We start from the raw sequence: 22,996 nt of genomic DNA, 5'->3' as shown, positions 1-22,996 counted from the left end.
TTACCCAGAGAAACATCCATACTTTGATGTCACTACAATGATTTCATTGATTTCAATGATTTCAGTGGGATATGACAGTTCCCATCCCACCTTCAAATAAGTGCCTTTAGCATACTGTTTGTGAATTGGGAGCTCTAAAGGCGATTTCTCCCTGACTCCAAAAACCTTCGTTTCTATACACTATAAAAATATTTTAAAGATGGGGAACTTCCGGAAGTACTCTTCAGTCATTTGATAGGCTCCTTGAGACTCCGTCTTTAAAAAGTTTTTAAAGCATGCAGCAGTTTTAAAAGGGGCTACAGTAGAGCAGCAGGTTAAACCGCTAGCTGCAAGAAATATGTTGACCAGAGGGTTGGCAGTTAAAAGCTGTGACGCAGGGTGAGTTCCCGACTGTCAGCCCTAGCTTCTGCCAACCTAACAGTTTGAAAGCATGCAATAAGTACCACCTAGGCAGGAAGGTAAAAGGGCACCCCGTGCAGATATGCAAAACATGCTGGCAACAGATCAGAGATATCTACGGAAACAGGCAACTGTGCATGGAAAATAGAACAAGAGCACCTCCCTATGGCCAAAAGTTGTGCATTGTCTCCAGACGCTGGAGGTGAAACAGATCTTTATCTCTGTCTGTGTATTGTATGTCATTGTGTAAAGGGCATTGAATATTAGCCTCATATGTGTTCTCTTATCCACTCTGAGTCCCTCCATGGAGGTAAAGAGGAATATAAATAAAAGTGTATTATTATTATTATTATTATTATTATTATTATTATTATTGACACAACGACATAGTATGACACAGCAAACAAGATAGATATGCTGGATTTTGTATCACAAATTAACAAGTCGAACACTTACCAAGCGTTTAGGACTGTGTGATGTATTTTCGGATGATGCGTGCAGACCCCAGTAAGGTGGCCTTTTGCAGTTGACAGATCATGATTTTGTCAATGTTTATTGTTTCCAAATGCCGGCTGAGATCTTTTGGCACAGCACCCAGTGTGCCCATCACCACCGGGACCACCTGCACTGGTTTCTGCCAGAGTCTTTGAAGTTCAATCTTGAGGTCCTGAGTTTTTCCTGTTGTTTTTCGTCAATGCGACTGTCACCTGGGATGGCAACATCAATGATCCAAACCTTTTTCTTTTCCACAACTATGATGTCTGGGTTGTTATGTTCCAGAACTTTGTCAGTCTGGATTCGGAAGTCCCACAGTATCTTTGCGTGCTCATTTTTCAATACTTTTGCAAGTTTGTGATCCCACCAGTTCTTTGCTGCTGGGAGGTGGTACTTGAGGCATAAGTTCCAATGGATCATTTGGGCCACATAGTTGTGCCTCTGTTTGTAGTCTGTCTGTGCGATTTTCTTACAGCAGCTGAGGATATGATCAATAGTTTTGTCTCCTGTCTTCTTCTTCAGTGTCCCATTCATGAGCCATAGCCAGGTCTTCTCCTTATCAGCTTTGACTTCAGTTTTGTCAAGGAACTTTCCATGCAATGTTTTCTTGTGCCAGCTGTCAGCTTTAGTTTGTAGTGCGGTTTTCTTGCACTGGTTTTTTGTCTGCTGTGCTTTGAGGAGTTTCTGATTTTTGACTTCAATCAAAGCAGGTTCTTCACTTTGCTTTACATATTCTGCTAGGGCATGTTCTTCTTCTTTGACTGCTTGTTTTACTTGTAAATGTCCTCTGCCCCCTGATCTTTTAGGCAGATATAACCAGTCAACATCACTGCGAGGGTGCAGTGGATGATGAATGGTCATGAGTTTTGTTTTTCTGTCCAATTGTCCAGTTCCGCCTGTGTCCAATTTATAATGCCAGCAGTATATCTTATGACAGGTGTGGCCCAGGTGTTTATGGCCTTGATGGTGTTGCCTCCATTGAGCTTGCTTTTGAGAATTTTTCTGACCCTTTGTGTGAATTCTTTACTGACCACAGTCTTCACATGTTCATGCTTGATGTTGTCCAGCTGTAATATGCCCAGATATTTATAGGCCTCTGGCTGGTGACACTTTATTGTTTGGCCATTAGGCCAATGATTTCTCCCTTCTTCAATGCCACTGTCGAACATTTGTCCAAACCAAACTCCATGCTGATATCAGTACTAAAAATTGAGACAGTGTTGGTCAGAGACTGGATTTCAGTCTCCGTTTTCCCATACAACTTCAGGTCATCCATGTACATCAGATGTGAAATTTTGTGAGATTTCTTAGATGTTTGATAGCCAAGATTTGTTTTTGTAAGATTTTTGAAAGAGGGATCATGGCAATAATGAAAAGCAGAGGGGACAATGAATCTCCCTGGAAAATTCCTCTTCTGATGTTGACAAGTCCATAGCTTTCATTTCCAACAAACAGTTCAGTTTTCCAGTGTTCCATCATGTTTTCAATACTGTGGGCATGTTTTCAGCTGTGTGGGAGTGAGTCAAAGGCCTTTTTGTAGTCAATCCACGTCATGTGAAGATTAGCTTTTCGGCTTTTACAGTTCTCCAGAATCATTTTGTCAATCAATAACTGGTCTTTTGTGCCCCTGCTTTTCCGTTTTTTGCCTTTCTGTTAATCTGGCAAGATGTTTTTTTTCTTCAAGATAGTCTTGAATTGTGTCAGCTATGAAGCCAGTCAGTAGTTTAAGCATAGTGAACAGACATGTTATTGGCCTGTAGTTTCCTGGTGCTGCTCCTTTTGCTGGATCCTTTTGTATCAGGTATGTTCTTCCAGCTGTTAGCCATTCACTGATACGTCCTTTCTGCAGCATCTCATTGAATTGTTGGGCCATTTTTCCATGTAAACTAATCAGATGTTTGAGCCAAAATCCATGAAATTGATCACTACCAGGCGATGTCCAGTTTTTGACTTTTTGCGCTTGTTTGCTGATCATTTCAGTTGTTATTTCTATTTGTTCCATTTTTTCTGTGAGAATTTTCCTTCAAACTCCTTTATCCACCCAGCATTTTGTTGTAGTTATTATTTTCCCAAAGTTCTTTCCAGAACTTCGTTGTTGCAGTTTTCTCTGGCTTTATGGTTACTGTGTCTGTTGTTTGGTTCAGGCTCTGGTAGAACTGTCTTTGGTCTGATTGAAATAATTGATTTTGTCTCTAATGAATGATTCTGGCTTCATATCTTTCAATTTTTCTAGCTGTTGCTGTAATTTGTTCTTTCACAATTTCCAAAGCTTCTCCAATTTTTCTGGTGTTCAGCCAGTACTTTCGGATCAGGTATTGCTTGATTTTGTCATTCTTCCGTTTCAGGTTACTTGCATCTGATCTAAGTTGCTTGATTTTCAACTCTAGCCTGACCTTCCACTTTGGTTTTCCAGTTGATTTTCTTTGGGGCTGCCTTGGTTGTAGGAGCCCAAGCTCTTCTGTTACTATCACTGTTGTACTGTAGGCAAACTGGTTTGTTTGTTCAATTAATGTTATTTGGACAGTGGAGAGTACTGTATTCACATCTTTCATGCGAGGCGCCAGGTGTCTCTTGGGCACTGTTTTTAGAGCTGGGAGCCGCTTTCTTATTGCATTTTCTGCAGCACGAGCCATGATCTTATCCTTGAGCTCTTGTTGTCTTGCTGTCAAGGTTCCTGGTGGTTCCACAGGTGTTTCAAGTGCTGGTTCTTCAAATTCTTGCAAAAATGCCACACTTTCTTCTGGTTCAATCTGTTCCACCATTCCAAGTGTTGCTGGAGTCTCTGCTGCTGTCTGTGCTTGACCCCCCCCCCCCCCCCCGCAGGTGCCACCTTGACATGGTGGTGGTGGTGATGGTGGGGGGCTTAACCACTCCAATGATGACTGAGGGCTGTGCTGGCGGTAGTGTAACTACCGGCAGGTCCAACCAAGCCAGAGAGGCCTCAGCTGAGGAGCAGAACTAAGAGCACCTAAACCATTAGCATTATGAAGAATCAAACCAAAACGAAGTCTATACTGGCTCGATCGTCGCCCAGGATAAAAAGGACTGCGGTGGATGCTGCTGATTCTGGACATCCATCTACAAGTGGGCTACGGAATCAAAATACAAATGAACAGTCACAGAAGCGGCAGAAATATACAATGCCAGAAAACTGCACAGTTATGAAATGCTATTACAACTCTGAACCTCAAAAGGGCGGCTACCAAAAAAGGATGCATCAGCTATGGAAAGAAGAGTACCCTGACTCACAGATAACAGAACCCCGACTGGCTGACCAACAAAAATTCATAATCAGAAACAAAGTGTTCAGTGAAGTTGAACTCGAAGAAATCCAGAAAATCTGCAAAGCAAATTATTATTATTATTATTATTATTATTATTATTATTATTTAGCAATGGGGGAGCACTGCGACTGATGAGGTCCTAAATCAAGAGGGGGGAAAGACACAATCTTGACTTTCCTATAACCTCAGACAAAACCAATCTGATGCATCCTCTCCTAACTTTTATGTTCTTCCCCTTGATAACCTTGGCCACACTGCTGCTGTTGGCCACATGTATCCTGGTTATTGTCCATTGTGGGGCATGCTGAAGATTTGTACAGACTCTCTATTTAATATATGTGAATGTGTTTTACATGTAGGAATACCAGTCTGCAATTCATTGTTGCTTGTTAAACATGACTCTGCCCAACGAATTTATGTCTATCTTGGTATCAAGATCCTGCTTTATTGTTGATAATAAAACACCATTTCCCATGGCCATACTCATGCATGTTATGACATCTATTTAAAGTTTTATTTTGGTTTTAGCAGTTTGTTTATTTTTCTAAAGTCTTTTCAGGCTAAATATTTTCCCATAGTTTTACGCAACATTTATATAGCTTTTTAAAGAGCCTTGGGTTTTGCATGCGTGTTTGCAGCAAATGTAGACAACATTGATTCACCATGACAAGGACTACATAGAATCATAGAATCATAGAATAGTAAAGTTGGAAGAGACCTCATGGGCCATCCAGTCCAACCCCCCGCTAAGAAGCAGGAAATTGCATTCAAAGCACCCCCGACATATGGCCATCCAGCCTTATGTTGGGGGTGCTTTGAATGTGTGCACATATGTGTGCACCTCTGCTGTGTAGTAATATAACCTGCAGAACATCCTTGCCTCTACCCACACAACGTTTGTTATTGAAAGCATCATTGTTCCAATTTGGCCAATTCTGATTTGGCACGGACAGACCTGATTAATTCACAGTTGTCCACTTTTTAAGCTATTTTTTAAATATCTGTTTCCTGCCCTCACTTCCACTTGTCTTCTTCATCCTCAGTTTACTTTGCTGCAAATGGAGTTCAAAATTACACTCAGTTTAGAGAGAGAGAAGAGGCCAAAACCTGCCCTTCCTCTTCACAGAAAAGCAAACTGTTACATCCTCCCCTGGCTTGTGTGTTCCTTGTTGTGAATAACAATTGCCATATTTATTAGACTTTGTTGTTGCTTGGTGACACACATTCCAGTTTTCATCTGTATCATAGAGAGTTTCATCTGTGCTGATGATCATGCCATCACTGCTCAAGCAGAGAACTTTGAAATGGTTGAACAGAAGCTCTACGAAGCTTTAGTTATTCTTACTACCTATTACAGGGGAAACCAGCTGATTCCTAATCCATCTAAAACACAGATGTGTGATTTTCTTTTTAAGAACAGACAAACATCTTGAGTTCTGAGGATTACCTGAGAAGGAATCCCACTGGAGCATTGAAGTACACCAAAATACCTGGGAGTTACTCTGGGCCGTATTCTGACTTATAAGAAGCACTGCTTGAATATCAAGCAAAAAGTGGGTGCTAGAAATAATATCATACAAAAGCTGACTGGTATAACCTGGGATCACAACCATACACAGTGAAGACATTTGCCCTTGCCCTTGCCTCTGCTGCTGAGTATGCATGCCCAGTGTGGAATACACCACATCACATTAAAACAATGGATGTGTCTCTTAATGAGACATTCCACATTATCACAGGATGTCTACACCCTATGCTGCTGGAGAACTTATACTGTTTAGCTGGTACTACTCCATCTGACATCCATCGAGAAATAGCAGCCTGTAATGAAAGCACCAAGGCATTGACATCTCTGGCCCATCCTCTGTTCGAATATCAGTCATATATGCCATCCCTAATTTCCAGTTTAGCATGTTTATTAAAGAACCAGTAAGTTCATAAGTCAGTCCCTTTTAAAATAGGGTATTTTGAATTAGCTAATCAAAGGCTGCCTATAAATAATTAAAATCCTCATTAAGTCGAAACCTGAAGAATGATTCACCAGTTTAACCAACATCTACACCAAAGCAGATGCAATAATTCATCAACACACCCTCCATTGGGATTTATTACAATAGTTCAGACCAATCTTCCCTGTTTGCCAGCTACATAAGGACAAAGGGAAGCGTCTTTCACGAAGACACAGTGTTCCCTCACTTATTGCTGGGGCTAGGTTCCAGGACCACCCGCAATAAGTGAAGATCCGTGAAGTAGGGACACTATATTTGTTTTAATATTTATACATTATTTTAGCAATTATACACTATTTTAAGTCTTTATCAGCCAATCGTGTGTTGATAAATCACCTCCTTCTCCTCCCGTTGCCGCTTGGGCTCCTTTTCTCTCCCTTTGGCTTCTCCTTCCTCCCTTCTTTAGGCTGTAAATTGTCATTTTTTATGATTTATAATAGTCTTTTAGAGTATATGGAAAAACCGCAAAACAGCAAATCCGTGAAAAGTGAACCGCGAAGTAGTGAGGGAACACTGTACTCCTAAAAAGACTAGGCAGTTCCCTGTATAGGAAATGCCAACCAACCAGCTGGCTCAGAGTCACCCATCTTTCACATTATTTCTGCTTGTCTAGTTAACAAACCCCAGTGGCGAAGTGTGTTAAAGCACTGAGCTGCTGAACTTGCGGACCGAAAGGTCCCAGGTTCAAATCCCGGGAGCAGAGTGAGCGCCCGCTGTTAGCCCCAGCTCCTGCCAACCTAGCAGTTCGAAAACATGCAAATGTGAGTAGATCAATAGGTAACGCTCCGTCAGGAAGGTAACGGTGCTCCATGCAGTCATGCTGGCCACATGACCTTGGAGGTGTCTACGGACAACGCCGGCTCTTCGGCTTAGAAATGGAGATGAGCACCAACCCCCAGAGTCAGACATGACTGGACTTAAAGTCAGGGGAAACCTTTACCTTTTAGTTAACGAAAAAGTTGAATCACTGGGGAAGAGGCAGAAGGAACCTAGATGTAAATTTTAGTGTCTATAACTGCTTGGTTCATTCTAGTGAGGAGGAAGGTTGGATTCATCATACTTCTACTTATCTGGAGTTACCAGTTCAGAATGGTCCCAAGCCCTGAGATTTCTGAGCCAAAATTCAAGATGTCACTAAGCATTATACAATAAATACCAGCCACAATTGCTAACAGTCATTCAGGGCCGGCCGGAGAGATTTTTTAATGGGAAGCGGGGGTGCTGAAAAGCGCCCCCGCCACCGGCCCCGCCTCCCGCGCCCTGGCCCCGCCTCCCACGCTGCGTGGGAGGCGGGGCCAGGGCGATTAGTGAGGGGGGCGGGGCCACAGTTGGCCCCGCCCCCCCGCCCAGCGTGCCCTGGCCCCGCCTCCCACGCAGCGTGGGAGGCGGGGCCAGGGCACGCTGGGCGGGGGGGGCGGGGCCAGAGTTGGCCCCGCCTCCCACGCTACTCCCGCTTGCCCGTCTGGCCTGCTAGGAAAGGCCAGACGGGCGAGCGGGAGTAGCGGAGGCGGAGCCAGCTCTGACGCCGCTCCCCCCCCCCGCCCAGCGTGCCTTGGCCCCGCCTCCCACGCAGCGTGGGAGGCGGGGCCAGGGCACGCTGGGCGGGGGGGAGCGGCGTCAGAGCTGGCTCCGCCTCCGCTACTCCCGCTCGCCCGTCTGGCCTTTCCTAGCAGGCCAGAAAGCAGCGGAGGTCCCTCCAGGCCGCGATTGCGGCCTGGAGGGACCTCCGCTGCTTTCTGGCCTGCTAGGAAAGGCCAGACGGGCGAGCGGGAGTAGCGTGAAAGCGGGGCCAGCTCTGGCGCCGCCCCCCCCGCCCAGCGTGCCCTGGCCCCGCCTCCCACGCTGCGTGGGAGGCGGGGCCAAGGCACGCTGGGCGGGGGGGGGAGCGGCGTCAGAGCTGGCTCCGCCTCCGCTACTCCCGCTCGCCCGTCTGGCCTTTCCTCGCAGGCCAGAAAGCAGCGGAGGTCCCTCCAGGCCGCGATTGCGGCCTGGAGGGACCTCCGCTGCTTTCTGGCCTGCTAGGAAAGGCCAGACGGGCGAGCGGGAGTAGCGGAGGCGGAGCCAGCTCTGGCGCCACCCCCCCGCCCAGCGTGCCCTGGCCCCGCCTCCCACGCAGCGTGGGAGGCGGGGCCAGGGCACGCTGGGCGGGGGGGGGAGCAGCGTCAGAGCTGGCTCCGCCTCCGCTACTCCCGCTCGCCCGTCTGGCCTTTCCTAGCAGGCCAGACTGCAGCGGAGGTCCCTGTAGGCCGCGATTGCGGCCTGCAGGGACCTCCGCTGCATTCTGGCCAGCTAGAAAAGGCCAGACGGGCCAGGGCGCACTGGGCGGGAGGCGGGGCACCGTCAGGGCGGTGCCCCGCCTCCCGCCCAGCCTGACGGCGCCCCCCCGGGCCTGCGCCCGAGGCGGCGGCGTCAGGTGCCTCCATAGTGGGGCCGGCCCTGCAGTCATTCAAAGACACACATGCAGACAGACAGGATGTTTGGAAATGATGGCAGACATTGTCAAAGGCTTTCACGGCTGGAAGCACTGGAGTGTTGTGTGGTATCTGGGTTGTATGGCCTTGTTCTAGCAGCCTTTTCTCCAGACCTGCATCTATGGCTGGCATCTTCAGAGGATCATCAGAGGATAGTCAGATTCTCTTAAGATGTCAGCCACAGATGCAGGCAAAACATCAGGAGAAAATGCTGCTAGAATACGGCCATACAGCCAAGAAACCACACAACATCCCACTGAAGGCAGACCTCTTAGCCCAATGGGCTACTGCATTTGGGGGGGGGGGATGTCTCGCCTTCTCCCATCGCAGCCCATTTCTAAATCATCCCCAGCTGAAAGCCACATCTATGTGGATAAGAGAGATTATGAGTTACTTAACTAAGCTCTAATTATGATTACAAGCTTTTTTTTTTCTTTTTTCACAGATGGAGAGAGAAAAATGTACAAAATGCATCATATGCTGAATTTCCACCAAACAACTATAAAAAGGCCCAAGTTATCCTAGGGAAACAAAGTTTATCTTATCTCAATGGCAAAATGGATCATTGATTCCTGTGACAAGAAATGGATGGTCTCATTGTAAGGTTCCACCTTCTAACACTTTCACGAAAACAGAAAGTACTTGCCATGATTCCCCTTAATATAGAAGTCCAGAGCTTGCAAAGGTTGCTCCTTTGGACTCTAACTTCCAGAATTTCAAAGTGCATGTGCTACATGAGGGTTCTGGGAGTTAGAATCACCCCGAAAGCAAACTTTCTGAGATCTGGATTCAGCACAGATGTAGATTTGTACTTACCTTTAACTTATATGATGTCCTGAAGTGGAGTCTTGGATGAGCCAGGTCACTTGTCTAGCCACTCATGCTGGAATGGAAAGGAGGGGAGGGTGGACGATCTTGTTTAGAAGACAAATCCTGTGCTGCATCAAATGGGGAGATCCCACATCAGCTTCATCTCCCTCTCCACCCCCATCACATCCTCCTTCCTACGTTAGGCAGAAGCAGCCAGTTCCCTTCCCTCACAAGAGGCCTACTTAATCTCTTGGGATGGGAACCTCATTCTTTGACCTGACCCTCCTCAAGTTCTGTAAATATTTACATCTCATTCATTCCTGATGCTCCTCAAGCAACATCCCCCCCCCCTTGCCACGTCCCTGCAAAGAAGAACGTCACACAGGGTCTCTCTCTGTGCCTCTCCGTGTAGACTTCTCTCTTTCACTTAGCTTTTTTGATCTGGAAGCGGGAACTTGGCAGCCAACACTACTTTCCACCAGGTCTCGTGAGCAGACTGTCGGCTTTCCCTTCCTCCCACCCAGCACTATCCAAGCAATGTCTCTGAGGATGGAAACACACACTATGGAACAATCCCCTGCTGAAGATTGTGTTTGGCAAGAAATTGAGAAGGGCAGACTTCAGACTTCCTTGATGTAGCTCTTCTTAAGATATTGAAGGTGCAAGACTGCAATTTCCCCCCAATGTACCTGGGAGCAATTACAGGTTGCGCATCCCTTCTCTGGAAATCCAAAATCTGAAATACTCCAAAATTCAAACTGTCCATACAGGTGGCTGAGATGGCGAAACTTTTGCTTTCTGATGTGAGGGCGACATCTGTCACCCTATTGATTGCCAGGGGTGATTCGGCTGGCTGGCTAGGCGGGTGTCCCCTTCCTCCCTCACCGCTCCATAAATCCCGAAGCTGCATGGTCGGTGGAAGAGGATGACATCCCGGGTATAGAAGGAGTGTTCCGAGGTCTCTAGTCTTCGGTCCCGGGTATACGATAGCTTTCTGATGGTTGCAACTTTGTTTCATGTACAAAATTATTACAGATGTTGTGTATAAAATTCCTTCAAGTGGATATGAAACAAAAATACATTTTGACAGTTCAAATCTGGGGAGCGGGGTGAGCTCCCATCTGTCAGCTCTAGTTCTCCATGCGGGGACATTAGAGAAGCCTCCCACATCAAACATCTGGGCGTCTCCTTGGCAACGTCCTTGCAGATAGCAAATTCTCTCGCACCAGAAGCGACTTGCAGTTTCCTAAGCCGCTCCTGACATGAAAAAAATGTATGTAAGTCAGCCCTCCACATTCACTGGAGTTAGGAACCCAGGATTTCTGTGAAAATTGAAAACAATGGATAAAATAACACTTAGAGAATACCTTTTGAGGAATCTCTAGGTCCTCCAATACCACTGGATGTTGACATTGAAGGATCTAGGGATTCCTGAAAAGAACCTTTTTAATAAAATTCATGGATAATAACATTTGCAAACGTCAAACCCACAAATGTGGAGGGCAACTGTATATACAAATACAGTTCTTCCAAAATTTAAAAAATCCAAGGAAGTATAACATTCAAAACACCTAGTGTCCCAAGTATTTCAGATAAGGGATAATCAACCCTATACCATCTTTATGCCACACACCATTGTGTTGCCATTTTTAAAAAGTTACTGTAAACTAGCAGTAAATGATTCATGGACCAGCACAGATCCACAAACTACCAGTTTGGGTAGCACTGACTTGGGGGACCAGAGGTGAAATCCATATGGCATAAAGTAAAGGTATATAACATGGGATATACTAACTCAAACTCACACCTGCCAATTCTTTTATGCCTGAGACAATTGAAGTGTGTGTTAGTATCAATCATGAACTCCCAATAACATGGTAGATCTACAGCCAGGAAAATGAGCCAGATTGCCAGGTTTTGGGAACAGGCCGCCTGACCACACAGAATCATACATGGGACTAAAGAGCCCCACATTCTTTTTAGCCAGTGGTTATTGAGCTAGTTAAAGGATTCCTCACATGTTTTATAGCTCTCTTTATTAGAGTGCAACAGAGAATGGGAAGGAAGGGCTGGAAATGTTTACAACATGGCAAATTCATCAAGAGCGTGTATTGGAAAAAGAGAGAAGAGAAAGGACGGGAAATTGTTACTTTGGCTGGAACAGATAATTGAGCCCAGATGGGTAAGCATCAGTAAGATGCCCACCTGCTTTGCTGGCGGGCAATATGTTTACACTACTATTTGTGGTTGAGGAAAGCTGGACTCTTCACACATTTTCATGCCAAAGGTTTGCAAGACGTCTCCTTTCAAATTGCAAGGTGGGTGCCCCATCTAGAGAAAATGCTCCACAGTGAATACATTTCCTCTAAAAGTAGTTTACTTTTGTAGCTGCCAGGTTGAATCTTGTGGTGATAATGGCCTAAGGGGTTTATCATATAACGTACATTGTAAATACAGCAGGATAATAGCATATTTAGCTGGTTCTTGTAAGCCGCTCCGAGTGGTTGTAAAACTGAAGTCAAAAAACACAGTGCAAAATGTTCAGTTCCGATACCTACCTCTTCCTCCAAGAGCCTAAAGATGGCTTGTACATGGTTATCCCCTTATATCCTCACAAAAGTCTTGGCTGCAACCAATCAAAGGATTGTGAGCCCCATAGTAAAAGGTAAAGGTTTCCCCTGACATTAAGTCCAACTCTGGGGCTGGTGCTCATTTCCATTTCTAAGCCGAAGAGCCGGTGTTGTCCGTAGACACTTTCAAGGTCATGTGGCCGGCATGACTGCATGGAGAGCCGTTACCTTCCCGCCAGAGCGGTACCCTATTGATCTACTCACATTTGCATGTTTTCGAACTGCTAGGTTGGTATGAGCTGGAGCTAACAGCTGGCGCTCACTCTGCTCCCCAGATTCGAACCTGGGACCTTTCAGTCCGCAAGTTCAGCAGCTCAGCACTTTAACACACTGTGCCACCGGGGGCTACTTGTGAGCCCCATAAACTTACAGTAATAAGCTGAAAGAGGATATTCTTCCATCCAATAGTCCCCAGGCCAGGACTCCAGCCTCTGCAGCAAACTAGCTTATGTCTTACCACTTTCAATTCCAGATAAGTCCTTGAATTGTCACATGGTTTATGCTATCTTGGTACATATTCCCCCTCAAACCATATATATTATTTGCAACCTATGGGTTGTAAAGCAATCAAGCAAACATTATCATTAACAGGCAGTTTATTGCGCTTACATGAAAGATGAAAATGAAAAAAAGTGTTTAGAAGTAAAGTTTGAATTCTACATGGATCCAACCTAGCAGCACTTGTTCAACTATTCTCATCCAGAAGAAAATGCAACTGTGCAAACCAAATTGGGTAAAGAGTACTATGTGGAATCTACATTGAGTCTCAGTCTACTCTTTCCCAACCCGAAAGACCTAATAGTCTTCTTTCTCTCCTCAAATAACATCCCATCTATGGATTATGAGCCTAAGAGTCACTACTAAGTGCTGGGTCACTGAGTGAATTACAAGACAGAACCTCTGCTTCTTAGCAGGCTTCCAAGCCCAGGACATTACTCAGATACTTCTGATGAGAAGGCAGTTTTCCATAAATCCCTCAGTGGATTAGAAATACTTTCTCAGCACTCAGTTGCCCCTTTAATGTTGCTGAATGAGGGTTTGGCCAATTGCCAGAAAGAATGCATAGTCCTACCCAGAGCTTTTCCAGATACATGAATTTCAGTTAAAGTTCCGTTAACCTTTTCAGCTTGCAGATTCTCTCCTTGGATTGCTGGGACGGGTTCCTCCTTTAGCCCTCATTTCACTCCTGAGCCTCCTCTCTCATTCTTTCAGAAATTGTTGCCTTTTCTTTTCCCTTAAGAATCGTCTGGAGCAGAATCCAGACATAAAGTGTGTTAAAGATATTCTGTCACTGTCCTGTTGAAACTTTTGGTGGAAGGACAATGAATTGTGCATAACCATTTCCTGTGCTGTTACGGGCGAAGTCAATGGACGGAGTGTAGGAAGTCAAAGGTCTGTTTCTAAAAATTCTTAATCCATTTCTTCTGGTTTGGATTAAATTCTTGCTGTTTGATACAGCAATGAGTAAGAGGAAAAGATATGCTGAAATGCAGTATTGCTACAAAATGGCAAAAGGATCCATTCACAGTGAGAGGTATCAGCCCTAACTTGATCATGTTGATTAGACTAGTGGGAAATGGCATTTAATTGCATTCACTTTCCTACAAAGGAAAAGCCACTGATCACTTTATAAAGTACTTGCAGCACCAAGATAAGAAGGCTGGAGGTTGGCCAGAGAGAACAGGAAACAGACTACCACCCCCGAAGTCAGAGGGGGTCTCCGCTCTGATTGTTCCGGCTTTTCTTGCGTTTTGTTTTGGCTGAAGGAGAAGGGAAGTCCAAGGATTCCAGGCGGAAAGGGCGCAGCTGAGGCATCTCCACTGTCTGGGCCGGGGCCATGGGTGCCAAGCTGGATGTTAGAATAGAGGTGTTGTTGTTCATCAAAGGAGGAGAGTTATGGGAAGCTGCCACGAGAAAAGCAAAATGAATACACTCAGGAGACTGCAATTCATGGCATTCCTGCACTGGCTATAGCTAATGGTGTTCCTCATATTTCTGGTTGATAGTGCTGTAGTCTTAAAATACCAGTATTTAGAGGGTCAGAACATAATTTCATCACTGGTCTAGTTGTAACAACAATGGCAAAAGCCTCTTTCTGTGAGACATCATCCTGGGAGGAGGACATCTTAAAGTCTTTCACAGAGGCTTGGGGCCTCAACCTCCCCCCCTCCCAAACTAGAACATCACAAATAAAGGAACATACTTTTTGTACCCAAGAGAAACCCTCTCTAGGGAATCTCTAAGTCCTCCAGTTCAACTCTATAGTCAACTTCCACCAGAAGTCAATCGCAGAAACCCAGTAGAGGGCTTACAATGCCTAGTGAGATGTTCTCTAGGAATCTCCAGCAAGAGTCCATAGTCAATTTTCATCAGAGGTTGACCACAGAGGTAAGTTGGGGGATCTAAAGATTCCTGGAGTGAAACCTGCATTGGTCCCTAATGCAGGGAAGTAGGAACATGATGTTGTCAAACTACAACTCTCACCAGTTCTAGCCAAGCTTTGCTAATGCTGTGGAATCTTGGGATCACAGCCTAACATCTGGTGGGCTGTATATCCTCCATTCCCAGCTTAGTGCACATTTTGAAATTCAGTGATCGATGACTGTATTAATTATGGACACAGTAACACTAAAATTGTTTATGTAGAGTTTATGTAGCTAGGGACATAACCAGCCAAAATATTTTGTTGCCCAATAAACCAAGTCAGGGTGCATAGCATCCCAGGGCAGTAAACTTAGGCTTGGAACCTCATAAGTGTATCTTCCTGGTAACCCCTAGCAGGAAAACAAGCAAATAAAGAAATGAAAATTTGCTGCCCTTTCATGCCATTTAAAATTGGCTGCTAGAGACAAATGTGGATCACCCTTCTCAAAAGAAAATTACCCTATGAATCAAGTCATGAATTAAAGTTATTTGTTCCTCCTGTACATTCACGTCATTTCTGTCTTATGGCAACTGTAAGGTGAACCTATCACTGGATTTTCTTGAAAATATTTGTTTTGAGTGGGTTTGCCATTGTCTTCCTCTCTGAGGTTGAAAGTGTGTAACATCCAAATTAACTTGGACATGTCATGGGTGGACTCCAGGCCTGTAGCGAGGGGGCGGTTTTAGGGGTTCAACCCCCCCCCCCCTGAAATTTTTCAGGTTATAAAAAAACCCTGGTTTACTCATGAATTTTAACTGGTTAACCAAATCCCCATGCTAAGTCTATGAAACGCAAAACATTAAGTCCCTCCAGGCACTATTTCAAGCAGATATTGACAGGTTTGTAGCAGGGAGAGGTGTGTGCTAGGGGTTCAACCCCCCCCCCCCCCCCGAAATTTTCAAAACCCCTCCCGAATTTTTTTTCTGGCTATGGCCCTGGTGGACTCCCATGGTTGGGTCGGTAATCAAACTCTGGTGTCCTAGAGTCCTAATCCAGCAGACAAACCAATGTACCACATTGACTCACCTGCATCCAAAGGTTTCCAGGTTTAATCTGTTACCATAAATTCCTTAGCAATGCTAGGCAAATGATCTTTCCTCACATTCAGCAATGTTGTCAATCTATATTATCACCTTATCAGGCTCCTCTAACCCAGAATGGTAACTATACAAAATCTTGAGACCAAGAAGAAAAAGCAGGATGTGGAGCTCCACATACATAATAGGGGTGGAAATGCTGCAGGCCTCCAGATGCTTTTGCCTCACAATTCCCAGCATTCCTCACTAGTGGCTGGGCTGGCTAGGCCTGGTGGTTATTCCAGTCATGCAACCACATGTTTCCTACCTCTGCTTTAGAAGAAAAGGCAAAGCACATAGGAGGGGGTTTACCAAGGCTTTTCATGGAATCAGCATTGAGAATCTGGCTTGCCCGTTTTGACCGAAAATAATTAGTGGCGATATTCTCACTGTCACTTTTGCTCAGCATCATCTTGTAGCGATCTTCTTCCTGACACAGACATAGACAAGCAGTTACCATCAATTCACCATTATTAAGCCAAAGTAGTTCAATACTGTTATTGTAAATTTTAGAGATAAAGAAACTGGGCTGTGGCCATATTTAACTTGCAGTTTCTTTCACACATTTCTCAGGTTCAATTTTACCATTTTATATGTTATAGTGTATTACTTTTCTGTAACACAGCTTTCCAAAAATGAGAAGGATACAAACCCATGGGAAATGATAATCTAAGGACAGTATCCAGAACAAGGTAAACATTTTAAGCTTCAATGACCTCAGTAAGTGGTTTAAGTATATGCTGACACTGATATTTAAATAAGTTTAACCTCTAGTTAATTTTTGAAAAGTGGAAACTTTTGGATGAAAACTAAATGGTCAAGGAGAACTTAAACATGTCCTTTCTTTACTGATGGTACAGCTTATAATCGCTAAACACTTCCCTTCTTACAGCGCTAGACATGTCTGAGAGCTGTATTACATCAGACTGCAGATGACAGTTCACATAATGGAATATTCTTCTATTAGTAAGGAAAATCTACATGTAGAAAACAAGTATCTCAGGAAACAAAATAGGCTTATATTCCTATTTTCTGACAATTAGTTTTCTAATTGCACACATTTGAGCACATCTGGAGGGCTAATCAGTTATGGGAGCCCTCCTAGTAATCTGAAATACATCTGGCCAAACAGACATTTGCTATCACTATAAGAAGGAGTGAGGCTGTTACAGCTGTCAGTAACAATTGGCATTTACAAAGGATTGGACAAACTACAAGAGATAGATCCATAAATAACCATAAGCTAGAATTTACCATGACCTGAGACTGTTCCCCACTACATATTTATAGAACTTCAATATCACTTTAACTGCTTTGGTTTCTTTCTACAAAGTTCTGGGATTTATATTTCAGTATGATAGAAAGCCAGCATGGTTTGAACAATGGAGTACGATGCTGGAGTATGATGCTAGGGTTTGAATCCCTGCTAGGTGATCCTTAGGCCCTTTCCACACCTCTGAATAAAATCCCACATTATCTGCTTTAAAACTGAAATATATGGCAGTGTGGACTCAGATATCCCAGTTCAAAGCAGATATTGTGGGATTTTCTGCCTTGATATTCTGGGTTATATGGCTGTGTGGAAGGGCCCTGAGACCCGGAAAGCCCACAATAGGGATACATGTGCCAATTTCCTTCCTTTCAAACACTTTGTGGACCACATGGATTGCCAAACACAAAAGAGAAAAAATAGAAGGTATTGGAAATCATGGGATTATTTTATATTAAGCAGTGCAGTGGGGTCCTATTTAAATGGTGAACTGCCAATCATGGAGGCTTTCAGGAGAGAGAATTCACAAGCTGCTTTGAGAAGTTTGGAGGGCCAAGGGAGACAAAAATACCTTGTGGGATTGTATGTGTCCATAGGACCCTACTCTGACCCACCCACAGTACCACCCATGGACTAGGAAAACACACCCTTATGCCAGCAAAGTCAGCTGAGTAATCTACTAAGTGCACCTTCTGTGGAACTTATTCCCTGTAGATAGGCAGAGCTAAAGTTCCCTAACCCCAGTTTACCATTGTCCCTGCATCTCCATTGTCTGAGGATGAACTCTTCCTCCCTGTTTTGGTCTGTGACACCGATGACACTGCTAGGAGAGAAAGAGTAATAAGGGCTTTCAGTTTCTTTAGGTGTTCATCTTTTCCTTCTAGACAATATCTTCCTGGCAGTGGGTATGCAATGGACATGATTTTACTAAAGGCTGGGTAATGTACAGCTTGCTTTTGAAAATGCCTTTAGACAAGACTGCCATCAAATCATTGTTGTTTTATTGATAGAGCCAATCAGAGAGTGATAGTTTCCATTAGTGGGCCAGGGAGGTCCTGTGTTCAAGATGAACCACTTTAGACAGTACAGGGAAACATACAGCCCTCAAAATGTGGTTGGACTAGAACTCTAATCAGCTGTAACCATATTAGCCAATAGTATTCAAAGGCATAGCCATGTTAGTCTGCAAAGGGATCTTGTAACACCTTCGAGACTGAGAAAACGAAGTTGGTAGCATAGCTTTGGTAAATTAAGTCAACTTCCTAAGATGTATAATTAGCCAACAATAACAGATTATGTGAGATGCTGTCCAAGACTGGTGGCTGGTATCTCCTAGTTAGTGGGGCTGTGAATGAATTTCAGGTTTTTATCCATGGTTTTAAGGAACTCTACCAGGTACCATGTGGAGTCCCGGTGGCGAAGTGCATTAAAGGTCCCAGGTTCAAACCCCGGGAGCAGAGTGAGCGGTCGCTATTAGCTCCAGCTCCTGCCAACTTAGCAGTTCGAAAACATGCCAATGTGAGTAGATCAATAGGTACTGCTCCGGCGGGAAGGTAACGGTGCTCCATGCAGTCATGCCGGCCACATGACCTTGGAGGTGTCTACAGACAACGCCGGCTCTTCGGCTTAGAAATGGAGATGAGCACCAACCCCCAGAGTCAGACATGACTGGACTTAACGTCAGGGGAAAACCTTTACCTTATCTACCAAGAACCAAATCCTATTCCTAAAGTTCAGTATTCCGCTATCATGGGAGGCATAAACCAGCACATATGGAAGACCACTGGTTGCCCAGCTCCAATTAAAGCTGCCTCTATTATTTATTACAATATTTATATCTCGCCCTTCTCACCCAATAGGGGACTCAGGGCGGCTTGCAATAAAACACATATATAAAATTGTACAATACATTGTGAATCAATTAAAAAGTTATTAAATTACATCAGACATTCATAAAAACACTTATAAAATACAGATGGGCATGTTCCGAGTCTAAAAGACTGGGTCTGTCAATTGAGTTCCAGCGTACATAATAATAATTAGTGCTGCTAATTGTTATTCGAAAGCCTGGCCCCACAACCAAGTTTTGACTTTCCTACGGAAAGACAGGAGGGAGGGAGCCTGCCTGACTTCACTGGGGAGGGCGTTCCATAGGCGGGGAGCCACTACTGAAAAGGCCCTGTCTCTCGTCCCCACCAGCCGCACCCGTGAGGCTGACGGGACCGCAATCTTAAGCTTCGAGGTGGGTCGTAGCGGGGGACACGTCTGGACAGATAAGCTGGGCAAGAACCGTTTAGAGCTTTATAGGCTAAAGCCAGCACCTTGAATTGTGCTTGGTAGCTAATCGGCAGCCAGTGGAGCTGGCGTAACAAAGGAGTGGTACGCTCCCTGTATGCCATTCCAGTTATTAACCTGGCAGCCTCCTGTTGGTGGTGTGGATGGCAAAGAAAGATCTAGGCTTGTCACCTGGATGCCTAACCTGCTATGATATTAGGTGTGTTTGCATTTAGTGTGTGGGATTTAAAAGATACTAATGGGAAAGTGGTGGATAGACGAGTAACAGAATTTCCAGAAGAAGTAGAGGGAATTTAATATGTTTCCTGCATTGGACCTAGGGCAAATCCATCTTCTGAGGATGCTATATGCTGCAGAAAGAGATCTCCCTAAACTGGGCAACCAATCTGAGCATATTATTGCAATCAATTTTCTTTTTTTATATTATTATTATTATTATGGCAATATAAGTATTGTGTTACACCTATACTCAAAATAGCCTTAATATATGATAAGTAGCTTATATTATTTACAGCTAAAATTCCACACTAAAAAGGTTTTTTCTTTAAAAAATTCTACTCTTATAAAAAATATTAAAATATTTAAAAGAATTAAAATTGATTCCTCATCTACCAACTCCAAAACAATTAGTCATCTTCTCATTCTTATGAAATATTAATGTCTTAATTTCTACCATGTAGCTTCTGAATTATCACACTCAATCGTCAAATTCCACAAACTTCTTCATATTTTCTTTCTTTTTTCATAAAGGTCATGAAAGATTCTTATTTTTATTGTAAAGTTTTCTGCCACTTCAGTCACTTTTACTATCAAGCTATTTCTTGAATAATGCTTCCTAGAAGGAAATGTGATGAATTTATGGAGCTCTTCTTACCAACAGGGAGACTGGTCTTTTGAGTGACAGGTTCTGGGATTTTCCAGCAACTAGAATCCTCATCCCAGGTGGACTCTCGCTTGATTTTATCAAAGTTGCTGTAATTGCAATCCCGCCGTATCAGTGGTTGCACTTGGTCCAAGAGCTGCTGATGGAGCAGGAGTTCCCTTTCTTGGCGCCGGATGGTGGCCAAATAATCAATCTTCTCCAGTTCAAATTCAGACTGAAGATCTTTGATTTCGGTCTCCGCAACCCGCAGCTGAGAAGGATTGAACCAGGATGAGTACAACAGCTAAGTAAAATGAACTGGGAAGAGCTGCATAATTTCATAATAACTGTGTATCCTGAAGCAAAGCTAATTAGGCTAAGAAAGCCTAAACATATTAAACATATTAAATATTCACTAGGTATAGGTATTAAATAGAGAAGTTCACAAGGCTCATATATACACAAGCTTTACTTGCACTGGGTGACAGGTAGCCAATTATGTGCATCAACTGAATTGAAAATCATGATAAACTAACCATGAAATGTTGCTATCTGAAACGGCCTACACATAAGGTTTCTTGCTACTTGATGTTGAAGTCCTCATGGAGAACAAACTGGTCATGAACGAATCTAGTTTCCTTTCAAACTAGCTACTGTTCACTTCATCTTCCATCTTTTATTCCCTCTTTTTGAGCCTAATTTTAATGTTATTGCTATCATAATAGCCCACAAAATGACAAGATGCAAGCCCAGAAAATGAAGTATGTATCTTGGCAAACTCAAGTGGATGGGAGGGTTCCCATGAACCCTTATCATGGGAAGTGAGTTTTCAATGTCAAACATACACACTGCATTTGAACTAAGTATGACTGGAGCTGTGAGGACCATTCGGGAGTTCCTAACCCTTTGCCTGTTGCCCTTTCGTGACACTCTTTTACATGAGTTTGCTTCAAGTATCAGTGGGTGGGGAAAACTGCCTTGCCCAGTAGACCTATTTGCTTCCAATGCGAAAGGAATTACCTTTTCCTTCATCTTCTCCAGCATTTTGCTTTTTGCTCGCACTTCCTCCTGGATAGAGTCATAGACGTTGAGCAGGACCCAGTCACTGCTGTCGTCATCTGATTTCTGCAGAGCCGCCAGCAGCTGCTGCTTCCGCTCATCTGCAATCCTCTTGCACCGTTTATGCTTTTCCTTCAGGTCTTTGTTCTTGGCCTGTTCTCCTCCTACCACTTGTTGCTCCAGCATCTGCAACCTAAGGAAGTCAGATAAGGGTCTTAGTCTAATATCTGGGGTGGGAAACTCTGGCCCTTTAGATGTTCACTCACCACTGACCTATCATCAGCCCATCATCAACTGCACTGGCTGAAGCTGATGGGAGCAAATATCTGGAGGGCCACAGATTTCCCACACCTGCCAGGAGCAAAGTATAGATGTTGAGATTTGGCAGATGGGTTTAATACTCCTTGTAAGAATCATGACCAAATAATAACAGCTGTCCAAAGAATAAATTCTAACAGACTGCTATAACAGAGTTTTAATAACAACAACAACAACAACAACAACAACAACAGTCCTAGACACTTGGGAAGTGTCCGACGTGTGATCCAGCACAATAGCCAGCAGAGTGTCTACTGCGGACTCAACTTGTTGTGTTTCAAATAATAATAATAATAATAATAATAATAATAATAATAATAATCCCCCCCGCAGGTGCCACCTTGACGTGGTGGGGGGGCTTAGCCATTCCGAGGATGCTGAGGGCTGTGCTGGCGGTAGTGTAACTACCGGCAGGTCCAACCAAGCCAGAGAGGCCTCAGCGGAGGAATGCAACCAAGTGCACCTAACCCATTAGCATATGGAGAATCAAACCAAAACGAAGTCTATACTGGCTCGGTCGTCGCCCAGGATAAAAAGGACCGCGGTGGATGCTGCTGATTCTGGACATCCATCGACAAGTGGGCTACGGAATCATCAAAACCCAACTGAACAGTCACAGAAGCGGCAGAAATATACAATGCCAGAAAACCGCACAGTCATGAAATGCTATTACAACTCTGAACCTGAAAAGCGCGGCTACCAAAAAAGGATGCATCAGCTATGGAAACAAGAGTACCCTGACTCACAGATAACAGAACCCCGACTGGCTGACCAACGAAGATTCATAATCAGAAACAAAGTGTTCAGTGAAGTTGAACTCGAAGAAATCGAGAAAATCTGCAAAGCAAATTACCATCAGACCACAGCACAGACAGCAGCAGAGACTCCAGCAACACTTGGAATGGTGGAACAGATTGAACCAGAAGAAAGTGTGGAGCTTTTGCAAGAATTTGATGAACCAGCACTTGAAACACCTGTTGAACCACCAGGAACCTTGACAGCAAGACAACAAGAGCTCAAGGATAAGATCATGGCTCATGCTGCAGCAAATGCAATAAGAAAGCGGCTCCCAACTCTAAAAACAGTGCCCAAGAGTCACCTGGCGCCTCTCATGAAAGATGTGAATGCAGCACTCTCCACTGTCCAAATAACATCAATTGAACAAACAAACCAGTATGCCTACAGTGCAGCAGTGATAGTAACAGAAGAGCTTGGGCTCCTACAACCAAGGCAGCCCCAAAGAAAATCGACTGGAAAACCAAAGTGGAAGGTCAGGCTAGAGTTGAAAATCAAAAAGCTTAGATCAGATGCAAGTAACCTGAAAAATATGAAAGAGAAGAAACTGAAGAATGACAAAATCAAGCAATACCTGATCCGAAAGTACTGGCTGAACACTAGAAAAATTGAAGAAGCTTTGGAAATTGTGAAAGAACAAATTACAGCAACAGCCAGAAAAATTGAAAGATATGAAGCCAGAATCATCCAGTACAGACAAAATCAACTGTTCCAATAAGACCAAAGACGGTTCTACCAGAGTCTGAACCAAACAACAGACACAGTAACCATAAAGCCAGAGAAAACTGCAACAACGAA

General features: G+C 44.1%; 2 protein-coding genes across 9 annotated transcripts in view; both read right to left on the bottom strand.

Annotated features, from left to right (window-relative positions):
• angptl6 (angiopoietin like 6) overlaps nt 1–9,906 on the bottom strand; it is a 107,765-nt gene extending 97,859 nt beyond the window's left edge. Inside the window, exon 1 of one of the 4 annotated variants that reach the window (XM_062971335.1) lies at nt 9,475–9,906. The gene's annotated coding sequence lies outside the window, so the exon portion shown is untranslated. Of the gene's footprint in view, nt 1–855; nt 978–9,474 lie in introns of those variants that run through there. The other 3 variants (XM_062971336.1, XM_062971333.1, XM_062971334.1) reach the window with 3 other exon arrangements.
• A 2,770-nt stretch (nt 9,907–12,676) lies between these two features.
• Nucleotides 12,677–22,996, bottom strand: part of kif17 (kinesin family member 17) — a 54,385-nt gene continuing 44,065 nt past the window's right edge. For 3 of the 5 annotated variants that reach the window (XM_062971332.1, XM_062971331.1, XM_062971328.1), the window contains 5 exons: nt 21,047–21,278; nt 20,039–20,297; nt 17,619–17,692; nt 15,912–16,029; nt 12,677–14,002 (listed from right to left, as the gene is read on the bottom strand). In XM_062971332.1, coding sequence (XP_062827402.1) covers nt 13,806–14,002; nt 15,912–16,029; nt 17,619–17,692; nt 20,039–20,297; nt 21,047–21,278 — 880 coding nt within the window. In that variant the 3' untranslated portion in view covers nt 12,677–13,805. The remainder of the gene's footprint in view (nt 14,003–15,911; nt 16,030–17,618; nt 17,693–20,038; nt 20,298–21,046; nt 21,279–22,996) is intronic. The other 2 variants (XM_062971329.1, XR_010003148.1) reach the window with 2 other exon arrangements.

Source organism: Anolis carolinensis, chromosome 2, assembly GCF_035594765.1.
Source record: "Anolis carolinensis isolate JA03-04 chromosome 2, rAnoCar3.1.pri, whole genome shotgun sequence".
Lineage (NCBI taxonomy): Eukaryota > Metazoa > Chordata > Lepidosauria > Squamata > Dactyloidae > Anolis > Anolis carolinensis.
This window is presented reverse-complemented; position numbering and strand designations above follow the sequence as displayed.